This window comes from Sinocyclocheilus anshuiensis, unplaced genomic scaffold (assembly GCF_001515605.1).
Source record: "Sinocyclocheilus anshuiensis isolate Anshui unplaced genomic scaffold, SAMN03320099.WGS_v1.1 scaffold366, whole genome shotgun sequence".
NCBI lineage: Eukaryota > Metazoa > Chordata > Actinopteri > Cypriniformes > Cyprinidae > Sinocyclocheilus > Sinocyclocheilus anshuiensis.
The window spans coordinates 1,547,423-1,560,361 of NW_015547673.1; the positions used below are offsets into that span (position 1 = coordinate 1,547,423).

General features: G+C 37.0%; 1 protein-coding gene across 2 annotated transcripts in view; it reads left to right on the top strand.

Annotated features, from left to right (window-relative positions):
• LOC107702867 (disintegrin and metalloproteinase domain-containing protein 9-like) overlaps window positions 1-12,939 on the top strand; it is a 43,838-nt gene that overhangs the window by 22,226 nt on the left and 8,673 nt on the right. For both annotated transcript variants that reach the window (XM_016505299.1, XM_016505298.1), the window contains exons 5-14: window positions 2,443-2,519; window positions 4,538-4,760; window positions 6,129-6,194; window positions 8,031-8,102; window positions 8,219-8,388; window positions 9,416-9,497; window positions 9,630-9,763; window positions 9,868-10,039; window positions 10,315-10,407; window positions 11,124-11,319. In XM_016505299.1, coding sequence (XP_016360785.1) covers window positions 2,443-2,519; window positions 4,538-4,760; window positions 6,129-6,194; window positions 8,031-8,102; window positions 8,219-8,388; window positions 9,416-9,497; window positions 9,630-9,763; window positions 9,868-10,039; window positions 10,315-10,407; window positions 11,124-11,319 — 1,285 coding nt within the window. The remainder of the gene's footprint in view (window positions 1-2,442; window positions 2,520-4,537; window positions 4,761-6,128; window positions 6,195-8,030; window positions 8,103-8,218; window positions 8,389-9,415; window positions 9,498-9,629; window positions 9,764-9,867; window positions 10,040-10,314; window positions 10,408-11,123; window positions 11,320-12,939) is intronic.

The following is a 12,939-nucleotide window of genomic DNA, read 5'->3' on the forward strand; positions in this document are numbered from 1 at the left end:
GGTCTTCCAAAAGAGGACGATATCCGCTTCGTCATGCCTAGAGCTGATCCGTGCTGGTAGCTGAGGGAATACATCAACTTTCACCGTGGAGTCCAGCCCGGTCGTCACATGTGGTTGCCGCTCATTTGTCGGATCCGCCGGGCGTGCCGTTCTCGACCCCGCCGCCTCAGCTCGCGCTAGCCCGGCCTCAGCGCACGCTAAGCTGGGGCTTCCCCTCACGCTAGGCCGCTGTGTTTTAAACACATTTCATTACACCAAATACACAAAATAATGCAGCATTTTTAGCAGCATCATATGACCCCTTTAACAGTAAACTGAAATATATTTAAATGTCATTTCTATTGAAACTTGTATGTAATTTATTTAAATTTGTAATGATGAAGCTTGCTTTTAAAATGTATTAACTTTAATATCAAATAACACACTAAAGCTATAACCAAGTACTTTACATGTGCTTTAGTATGTTAGTCAACATATTAAAGGAAGTGTACTTCTTTAAAGCATGACAAAAGATTATTAAAACATGATTTAAAATATTTTAAATAAAACTTTTAATTTGACATCATTACAAAGTGCACTTAAGTGTGTTAAGAAACAGTCATGAAAGTGTACTCTAAGGACACTTAAGTGGCCTTTTATTTCATTAATATTACATTAGCTGCAAGTACAGTTTTTTTTAATACTTTTAAGATGTGAAACACTTGTACATTCAATATAGTTAATACTAGCACGCTTCTTTTTCACAAGGAGATATAGAGAGTTAAGAAGAGAAGAAACATCCGTTCAGAAAGCAGTGGCTGTGAATCAGCGGATCGGCTGACCCTCACTTGTGTATGATGTCCGGTGGGATTTCTACAGGATGTGTTTTCTGATTCCCATTACATCAGACACACACTATCAGTCAATAAAACATGCTGTATAAAAGCCTCCATCAGATCAAATGAGACATTCCTGAGTATTAGCAAAAGTATCAGAGTAAATGGCTATATAAGGTGGACTAGATTTTTTTTCTCAAATCAGCACACACATACAATAGAACAGGTTTACTCTGCTGTTTAACTCTAATCACTCTCATGGCATTAAGCTGGGAAACAAAGCAATGAGTATTAATGATGTAAATAATGACACTCCCACTGAATGAAAGCCATGGGTATTGACATCCTATGCCAAAAAACTACAGTTACAAATCATGCCTTCAGATACTATGTGACTCCAGTACCTCCAGAACAGCATGCTAAGCATTATCATTACCAAACCTACATGTTATATTTCCTGATGAAAATGTGAGTGGTGGCTTTCCCTCTCGAAATGTCTAAATCAACTAACAAAAATGATTTTTAATACTTTTAGTTAACAGTAACAACACTGGTATGCTGGCTGCTCATGATTTGAGGTATCATTCCTGAGTTTAGTACAAACGGACATGTACAGTAATACTTATTAGGAGTTAGTTCATATCACTAATCCTAAGTATGTGCAATATTACTAGAGATGTTTGTCTTATAAGGGTTTATCCAGAGGTTAAACCTCTCCAGAGGACTGTGATATATACACGTTTTTGTTAGCAGATGGTTTCATCAAGCCTTTCTGCTCTTGTTTTTCTGAAATAGTGATTCATTAGAGCAGCTCAATGTCTGATGACTCGAACTGATTCATCTGGTCTGCTGAGTGTGTGTGTGTGTGTGTGTGTGTGTGTGTGTGTGTGTGTGTGTGCCTCAAAAACACAACCGTCACACACTGTACTAATGTGTACACTGCATGCTAATGTGTGTTAGAAAATGCTAATTATTGATTACAAAGGGGCTGTGAAAGCTAAAACAGACTAAATTTAAGTGTGTAAAGCCCCTTGAAATCCCTGTAAATCAGCATGACACAGTATTAACAGCCCCTCGAAGCAGGACAATGTCTAATGTACAGTTCACATGCTTATATAATCTGATTGGTTGCAGGTGGGACAGTGAATGTTGCTCTTTCACATATGCTCTACAGCAGTGGTTCTCAACCTTTTTGACTCCAAGGCCCCTCATTGTCCACGACAAAATCCAAAGATGTAATTAATTTACATGACTTTTCCAGGTCTAGAAATCAGTTTTTCAAGATTGTGGGAATCCTGGTTCTTCAAAGGAAAAAAAATTGTTGAGGGTTTGAATTAAAATATGAAATATTTAGATTTTTAGTTGTTTTGTCTTATTTTTAATGCATATTTTGTTTTATTTTAAATCAATCTGAAGTCCCTTGTGGGCCCCCGGACACCTGATTGAGAACCACTGCTCTACAGTAAAGCTGTCAGAGCGTCTAAATATGGTCCGGTCCCTGATAAGCAAACATCTTTCAGGTTTTAATAACAAGAATTTTGATGGTTGTTAGTCAAGGCTTTAAAAGTACTTTTTGTCTTGGTGGTATTTATTGTGGCTTCTTTTAAAGTCTCTTTCTCTCTCTCAGGGTCATTGTCATTACAGTGGTTATATAGAGGATGTGGAGGGCTCTTCTGCAGCACTCAGTCTGTGCTCTGGGTTAAGGTGAGATCACAGAAGCTTTAAATGGATAGACTGAAATGTTACATTAGAAGCGGACTGTAACACCTTTACAGCTGCAGACACACTTTGGAATTTACTTTGTCTTTAGCCTTAGGGTGCACAAAGTTTTCATCAAAATATAAATACTTTCCTTGCCTTTTTTTTTTTTTTATAAATTATTTTTCTTTTTTTTTACTGGCAGTGAAAAAATATGAATCTTATAATTATAATCTGCTTTTCACAATCTAATCAAATTCCAATGGATAAAATCGAGTCATTTATGTCACTGTTATGATTGGAAATATGTAATGTTATATGAAGTTTAATTCAATTTTATCTTTAAATTCGGCATGAAATGAAAATTCACCCTATTTTCAAAATGCATACTGTAGATCTTATTATGAAACATTCATCCATGCATATGTTTTTTTTTTTATTTGACCTCGTAATATTTAATCAAAAAGTCATTCCTCAATCTTCCAGTGCAACAACAGACTCCACTCTGGTGACTTTTATTCTTTTTATCAACTGACTACCACAAACAAACAAGCAAAAGCTTTTCTGAATACTTTGTGCTCTCCGAGTGTTTTGGTGTGCAAAGTCTTTCACTGCAGCTTTAATGTCGATGTTGTGAGCGCGGGCATTCTCGATACTCAGAAGAGCTAAACTGGGCAGTCTTTCTTGTAACATCGTGCTCCGGAGAAATGTCTTGATTCATTTCAATTTCAAGAACGAACGATAGCAATTGTATAGTAAAATCTGGTGACAAGTAGTCAGTGTACTGAACTGCTGAAGCGTTTACCATTTCAAGCAGGTTGTTATCAGAGAAGCGCAGCAACAGACCAGGGCACAAAAACAGTTTGCATCATCAAGCTGTAGCTATAGTCAAATCACCTTTATTTATATGGAACTTTATACAATACAGATTGTGTCAAAGCAGCTTTACAGTGTCAAACAGGAAAATAGTTTGTCAATAATGTGAGAGGACAATAACCAACAGTCAGTTTTTCAGTTAAAGTCAGTTCATTGATGATTCAGTGATGTCTGAATTTGGTCTTTTACTGTGTTAATGCATTAAGCCACGTTAAGGGTAATGATACTCTGAAAATGTGCTTCATGCGGTAATATCTACATTAATTAATTTTATTTAAAAAATGTAAAAAATGTAATTTAACATTATAAATATATTAGGTTACACCAACAAATCTAAATTTAAGGGTAAGAACCGGTAGAAATAGCTCTTTAACATAACAATTGTACGTTGCTGCTTTTTTTTTTACAGTGGGAGGTAAACGCTTAACGTAAAACTTTGCATTCATATTCTGAGCTCACTGTCTTAATAAGCCACGTTAAGCGTAAAAATATCCACTTTGATTACGGTACCATTTTCCTGGTTGTTTTAGAACATTATTAAGCCAAGTTTTTCCACTGCACTACCTTTGCGTATGCTTCTCACTCGCGTCTCAAGCAGGACACAGCATTCTAAAAACACAGTGCTCAAGTCAAAAGAAGATTAAAAGTTTAACGCGTCTTGCGTTTTCAAATCAAACACACAATCTGATTTGTGAATGCCTTTTAGAATGTCCTGCAACGGGGCCCCTACACATCGTGGGTGCTGCGGGGGTTTCCTGTACGCCACTGTCTCCATCCAATCAACAACCAGTAGATAGAACCAAGTGCCCAGCCTTTTTTGTTCCTTTTCAATAGTCCATTTCACTCGTATATATGTCAAGATCTGTCTCTACTTTCAATTCATCATGACTTTAACGAGTCAAAAAAGGATCCCTTGGCATAATATTCAGGGTTTCCATAGTCCTGGAAAACATAGAAACTTAAGAGTATTTCAAAATTGTTATTTTAACTTGTAAAAGTCATGGGCATTTAATAAAATCTTAAAAGGTCATGGAAAAGAAATCATTATCAGATTGGCTCTTTAAGTTTGTAGTAGGTTGCTAAAGCTCTGCTTATCCAAGTCTGTTATATATTTATATGTAAGTGTGTGTGATGCATATGTACCTTAGGGGTGTTATCCACACGGAGGGCACCAGTTTCGGTATTGAACCGTTGGAAGGTTCCACCAGCGATGAGCACTTGGTGTATCGTTTGGAGGATGTCAAGACAGGACCTCTCAGCTGTGGAACGCCTCACTTTCATAACCATGATGACGAAGCTTCACCAAGGAAACCTACAGACAGCCACGTCCATAACATCACATTTGGTCAAGCTGGCAGCCATCTAATCAGGGTGAGTCACTCCAAATCCTAACAATGACATGAGCAATTACACAAGCTTTAGAATACAGCTAATTAACTGCAAAGGCTGGAAAAGAAAATGGATGTGTGCATGGGAGTATGTTGCAGTAGTGTGTTTGTGCATGATAGTATATGTTCAGTTTCAAGTGTGTTTAAAGGTTCTACACTGACATGACTAGACTTCTTACAGTATTTCTGAATATTCTAAAACTGAATTGTTCTAAAATCACAGTGTTTAAACAGTAAGAGACGTTTTTAGACAATAATTTGTTTTGTTTTAGTACAGTGACATAAAAACAATTATTGCACTTATTATATATTTTAAAGGCACTTATTACAATTTGCCATCTTGTTGTCCTCATAATATTATGATTATTTTCTTTCTTTTTTTCTCACAGTATAAATAGGTCTAGGGGGCTTTCACACTAGCACTTTTGGTGCGCACCCGTGTTCATTTGATGTCAGAGTTCTGTTTGTTTGGATAATGTGATTGTGAACTGTTTTCTGAACTCGGGTGTGCACCCGCGAACCGTAACCGGGTCCGCTTAAAAAGGGTGGTCTGGGGTACGGTTCACTTCTGATGTGAACCCAATTGTACTAAATCACGGAAGTGAACCGCTATTAATGACGTATGAATTGGTCAAACTGTGTATTTATGTGTTTACTCACTCACTTTCCTTAAAAGCGTGACTGACGCACTGCAGAGAGAATTTATAACTAATTTCTTCTCGCAGAATGTAACTCCCGCATTCTTTTGAACCTTTGCATTACAGTCCTGACAAATAGACTCATGTGCCGTTCTGTGTTGGCGCTTTGGAAATGAATCAAAATATTCAAAAGCCGAAGTACAAAAATGAAACGAACAAGCATCCATTCAATTTGCTGTCTTCTGCATCGTTACCTAGTAATAGGGGTAAACAGCTGCCACTCTGATGTCACAAACGTACCAAAAAAAACACAATATGAACACAAACCAGAGGGGGCAGTGGGAGGGGGGGAGCAATTGAGCTCGGGTTTGGACCAGGCAATCGAGCAATTTGCTAAAATAAAAACTTGCCAAGTTTTAAAACCCTTAAGCCCAAAGTATTTTGGCCATCCGTGACGGTCCGCACACTGTCCTCGTAATGCAATTTTTGTCATCAGAAGTGTCCACACTGTCTGCGTGCAGCCCAATTATTGTGTCATTCTAAAGTAGTTTAATTCTGTATTTATGTGCCTTCAGTTAGACTGTGTTACTATCAGAGGTTTTTAATGTTAGAATTAATTCTAATAATTTCATTTGTCAAATCATAATAGTAGCAATGCTTGTGTTGGCAAACAAAGCTGAAAAAAAAAACTAATTGTCTGTCTGTCCAAACAGAAAAAGAGAGCAGTGCTGCACCAGACACACTATGTGGAACTGCTGCTGGTGGTGGATCATGAGAGAGTAAGTTATGTAGCTCCAGGGACGATTCTAGGATGAGAGCATATCCGGGGCTTAGCCCAGAGACATCCAAGCATGTGTCAGAATACACGGGATACACTTTAGAAAAAAATATGTTTGGAAGTTACATTGGCTAAATATCTTTATTTTTTTAAAAGACCCAAGTATAATTAAGCATGCAGGGCTCTGTACACTTATATATTTTAAGGAGAGGAGCTCTTCTACATGCATTTACACTGCACTTACAAATTGCATAAATAATGTTATTAGATCAGTGTTTTAAATATAAAAAATTGGAATACAGAAATATGAAATGAAAAATTGAATTATGCTTTTAAATAGGCCTATAGAACTAAAATTGCCAGTAGGTGGCGGCAAGCCACTCTATAATGAATGAGTCATTGAGTAATTTATTAAATCGATTCCTTCAAAATGGCTGATTCATTCAGGAGCGAAGTGAAGCTGTTTTATGAATGGGTCAGTGAATCACTGACTCACCCAATTCGTTCAAAAACGTAGATTCATTCAGTGAGGAAGTAAGAAACTCCCTGTGTCCCAATGTTCATACTATCCATCCTAAATAGTATGTGAGTTTAGAAAAGCCAAAATGTGTCCCAAAACATAGTATGTTGAAAAGAGTATGCCAAAAGTCCCCGGATAGTCTACTATTTCAGGTAGATTTTTGAAGTGTGGATCCGTGCACAATCTAACGGCTATTATCGCCTACAATCCATTGCACTTTGACTAAGGATTCGGTTCAGAACTACAAACACGAATAAAAGCATTAAAAAATCTGCAAACATGGCGGATGTGCGCGACCCACAGATATGTGTAGGTAGATGCCTCATTCGACAGATCCAAGCATGTAGACACATCCGCCATATTGGAAGGGTCAACTTGACATCATTCACCATAATAATCAATGAATATTCAAAGATGCCACAATCCTGCACAGCCGATGGTTGTAAAAACCGCCGCGATTTGAATTCCCGAAGAAACGGGATAACCTTTCACAGGTGAGAATGCGAGAGAGGGGCGGAACCATAGATATGTAAGGATTGTGGCATCTTCGAATATTCATTGATTATTATGGAACTGCCTGGCTCCAATAGCTCTCATCTCATTAGCTGGATCGTATAGACCAGGGGTGCCCAACCCTGCTCCTGGCGATCGACTGTCCTGCAAAGTTTAGCTCCAACTCTAATCAAAGACACCTGCCTTTAATGTTTAAGTGATCCTGAAGACCCTAATTAGTTGCTTCAGGTGTGTTTGATTAGGGTTGGAGCTGAACTTTGCAGGACAGTCGATCGCCAGGAGCAGGGTTGGGCACCCCTGGTATAGACCATATTAGCTTCTTAACGATGGTTGGCCAGTTTAAATGTCGGTTAGAAATACGATCCTCAGTGGGTGGATCTTGTCAGGAGTGAATGACAACGTAAGTAGACACTGTTAGATGTGCGGAGATGTGTGTTTCTAATAGAAATTATTTTAATTTGCATGAAAGCTCAGTGATGATGCGTACAAGGCATAGTAATAAAAACATTCGGGGCTTTACTGAAAACATTCAGGGCTTCAGCCACCCCTAGTGCCGCCCCTGTCTTGCACCATCTTCTCTTTTCCCATTGTCTGATGGTTATGTTGCACTCAGGGAAATGTCAATCAGTAGCTCTTAAACTGTTAGTGTGAGTGGAAGTGTGGAGAGATTTATTGAACATTTGGAGATGTGTGGGATGAAAACATGTGATTGCCTCTGCCTGGGTAATTTAAGCATTGATGTGAGAATTGTGTCCAATTTCTGAAACCCTTCCTAGTTTTTCTATTTTCTCTTATTTTCTCTAGTTTAACTACAAAAAAAGGAATCAAACAGCAGTACGTGAGGAGATGGTTCAGATCGCTAACTATGTTGATAGTGTAAGTTCATGTTTTAAAATGAATGCAAAGAATGCATCCAATTATATTACTAAATAGTGATTATTAAGAGGCCTAGTGATTTCCTCTCTTGATCTCTTTGTCCTGCTTTCCCTTAGATGTACATGGCTCTGAATATCCGTATTGTGTTGGTGGGCCTGGAGATCTGGTCTGTGCAGAACTTCATCAATACTGATGGCAGTGCTGGAGAAGTGCTGGGCCGCTTTACTCAGTGGAGAGAGAAAGAGCTAGTTCACCGTCGTCGCCATGACAGCGCACAGCTCATCATGTACGAACTTTCTCTGTTACGACCTGTATCAGATGATGGAAGTGCTTTTAAGTGTGTCAGGAGAACATTTTTATTATAAAACATTCATTTGTATTTGCATTTACAGAGATAACAGGGAAAAGGACTTAATACATAGCCTTGCTGCACACCATAAATTATAAAACTATCAATAACCAATAAAACCATCACAAGATCAGATGTAAAATTGTAACAATCTGAGATTAAGGATTTTAACAACGATTAGGACTTGTCCACGAATGCCAGCCTAATTTTAAAGCCAATCCAGAAGGATATGATTCATTACGATACGAAAATCTGTGCATTAAGTCTTGCTGTGATCTTCTGTTATCTGTAATGTGTTTCTTTGTTATTTTATTACTACATTTTCATTTGATATTTTTAAAGCAGCGGTTACATAATTTAAAAATATTTGAAGGCTACATGCTAATGTTTTAATGCATTTTTAGTAGCATTAATAATTTACAATTTTTATTTTTTGATATTTTATTTTCAAATATTTCAATTTAATTAAAAAAGAACAATTAAAATTAAATTGTTAAAAATAGTTTTTGCTATGGTACCAAACTGTGTCTAGAAATGTCTAGAAAATGTCTAATTGTATTGGTATTGGTTCCCACTACTGAAATTCTGGTATCGTGACAACACTACTTTCTATAAGCCCGACAAAGAATGCACATCTTGCAGTTTTCAGGACTTGCTCATAGCTGGAAACACTGTAACTCCAAGCGATTTGAAAAACCTCCAGATTAAGTTTTTGCACTAGTAGCTATGTTAAGAATGTGAATCATCACCTATGAATGTGAAGTGTCCTGTAAGCACAGCTGTTCCCCCCCAATAACCTCTAGATCTTAGTGTTCATAAATGATCTGTGCCGAAAGGAAAAAGTCCTTTGCATTGTACATCAAGTAAAATCCTGTTTTCCAGACTGGTCATATTAATTGTTCTGTGAACAACGATATGCATTGATGGCTGTAGAAATTGCCTGTCTGATTCTCTCTCTTTACAGAAATAAAGGCTTTGGTGGAACAGCAGGCATGGCTTTTGTTGGCACAGCTTGTTCTAGAAGTCATAGTGGTGGAATTAATTCGGTATGATGCCTCTGATCCACTCCTCATATGCTACAGATACTCACACACGCTGTTTCAGTGTCTGCTGAACAGTCACCAGTATCTAAATATCTGTTTTGTTTTTGTGCGTATGTGTGTGTGTTTTCCCCTCAGTTCACCAATAATAATGTGATGTCATTCGCCTCCATCGTGGCTCATGAGCTGGGTCACAATCTTGGGATGAACCATGATGATGGCCGAAACTGTAAATGCGATGTCACGCACTGTATTATGAACTCAGGGGCAACGTGAGTGTTTTTGTGTTACAAATTTCAATATGCGGTGAGATTTTTGTAAAAGTTATTCCATGATCCATCTCTTTGTCCTTCGATGCTCTCTCTTTTTCTCTCAGTGGTTCTCATAACTTCAGCAGCTGTAGTGCTGATGACTTTGAGAAGATGATCTTAAACTCAGGTGGCCGCTGTCTGCTGAACATACCGCGGCCGGACGAGGCGTACAGCGCCCCCTTCTGCGGGAACAAGCTGGTAGATGTGGGCGAAGAGTGTGACTGCGGGTCAGAGGAAGTGAGTCGGCTGATTCCAGATCAGTTTTGTGATTTGTTTAGTTATTGGATGAAGAGGGCTGATCCTGATTTCACGTTTTTGAAGATTGTGGTAGTTGTTGGCTGATTTAGTAACTTGAGCCAGTGATGGTAAAGTTTATGATGAAGACCAGAGTTGCAACAACTAATCAATAAAATCAGTGCTAATACTAATGAATATAGTTGTAATAATAGTTTGTTGCAGCCCTAATAAAGACTAAAAAGAATTTCTAAAGGTTGTGTATGTGAATGTTTCAGGAGTGTGAGAAGGACCTGTGCTGTGAGCCGAAGACATGTAAGCTGAGGTCAGGTGCTCAGTGTGCGTATGGGGTCTGCTGCAAGAACTGCAGGGTAATTACAACCTTTTCTAACACTACAGCGCTGCTCCAAACCCAGAGATGCAGTGTTGTCATTGTTAACTAAAACTATTAAAAAATAATCTTTGGTAACTGAAATAGAGCTAACATTAAATATAAATATTAGATTAAAAAAGTTAAAAAAAAATTAAATTAGAAATGCTGATTTGACAAATAACCTAAATAAAGTGAGTTTAAGTTGACATACTAAAATTACTTAAGTTAAAATAATAATAAAAAAAAACATCTAGATATAGAAATAATAAAAAACTAATAACAAAATTGCTAATATTTAAAATGTTAGCTACTAAAATGAACTAAAATATAAAAAATTATAACTGAAAATATAAAAATAAAAGCTAATTTAAAATATTAATAAATACTATAATAGTATATAAATAATACTAAAATAACACTTGCAAGCCTTCCATGCTGCTTTATAAGATACCTCGCTCTGGCCAAATTATAAGGCAATATTGCATGTGTCCTTTACACAGTGAGTGAAAATTTGGCTAGTTAGGTCATATATTTCTTTTCTACCAGTGCATCAAACTTTACATCTCATCGACCAGCTTACTAGGACAGAGCTAATATATACATGCATATGCCATCTGACAATATGCAGTAGTTTTTTTAGCTTTTTGCTTAGGTGGTCTGATTAAACGCATGCAAATTTTTTAAATGTAATATTTTTTTCTCTCTATCTGTCAGTTTTTGCCTGGTGGTACAGTGTGCAGAAGCAGCACTGATGAATGCGACTTGGCAGAGTACTGTAATGGCTCATCTGCCCTCTGTCAGAACGACGTCTTTAAACAGGATGGCCATCCCTGCAAACAAGGCCAGGCTTACTGCTACAACGGCCTGTGCCAGCACTACGACACCCAGTGTCAGGCCATATTCGGCACGAGTGAGTATACAATGTTGTACTTGTTGGTGTGGGCGATATAGGAATTACGAATATCGTTTATCCAATATTGATTACTGGATAAAGAATATTGTTATATTCTACACTGATTTAAACATCACAAACCAGGTTTCTAAATAATTATGGAACATAAAAAGACCTCTGTTGATAAACTAACTGACCTGCACCTCCACCAACTGCACAGACACTGCTGTTCAAAAGTCTCTTTTTCTTACTAAGGCTGCTTTTATTTGATAAAAATACAGTAAAATCAGTAACATTGTGAAGTAGTATTACAGTTTAAAATAATATTTTCTATTTGAATATATTTGTCATTTATGACAAATGTCATAAATGTCATTTATTTCTGTGATCTAAGCTGAATTTTCAGCATCATTACTCCAGTCTTCAGTGTCACATGATCCTTCAGAACTTTTTCTGACCCCAAACATTTGAACAGTAACAAAAGGTCTATTAAGGTTGATGAAGATATGTTGTCAAACATTATCACAATTATAAACATTATGAGTAGTAATTTCTATTCCATGCGATTATCTTTTGATATGAAATAAAACATGATTAAATGGTAAGTGAGGTTGAAGCAGAGTTATTATAGTTAACTAAAACTAAAAGCTTGAAATAAAGAAAAAATAAAGAAAAGAACAATTTTAAACTTGTTACTTGAAATAAAATAAATGCTAACTGAAATAAAGTTGTAAAAAAAAAAAAAAGGAATGGGCCAAGGAAACATTTACCATTTTCATTTATTTTAATTTGATGGACTAAATAACTAAAAGTAAAATTTAAATGAAAGTTAATAAAAACTATATAGACATATTTAACTAATAAAAATGACAAGAATACACAACAAAATAACTAACTTAACTAAATTAAAACAGGAAAAAAAAAAAAAAAAAAAAAAAAAAAAAAAAAATAGCAATAAAGTCATTAAGGAAACCCTGCCAACTACGCCAAATGTGGTAGATCAGAGAGCAAATACTCCTATATTCTTGACTACGCCACTCCAATTTTATTTGGGTAGGAGATCCCAGGTCATATAAGGGGTTTTCCCACACGGCTATTCAAATAAAAGAATATCCTTAAGACAGAATTACTATAGACGCAGTTTCGATTTTATTAATCAAGTAGTTTCACTTCCAAGCTGGCTAAGTTTACTCATGCAAGATGGAGACACAAATAACGGCAGAGGATAAGATCACTCTCAAAGAAAATAAAAATGAAATTAACACCAAAATAATTAATACAATAAACCCCCCAAAAAAACTAAGTTTTTTTTTTTCCCCCCACAAGAATACCAGCATGTTCACCTCTGGTTTAAGAAGCGGTCTTTTACTTGACTTCCGCTTGAAAACTATCCATCGTTTCCTCAATATGCGCGTAATTTTTGCTGCGCGCAGCTTAGCGCTGGTGCTGACACGGCGAGTAGGTATACTCTCTAAGCGCTGTTTCGTTATGCTTTCGTAGGCTGCTCAGAGGTGGTACAGCAGCCGTGGCGACGGGACGTGACGTCTCCGTTAGGCCTGTCATGATAACAACTTTTTGCTGTGCGATATATTGCCCCAGAAATAATTGCGATAAGCGATATTATTGTCATTTTAAAGA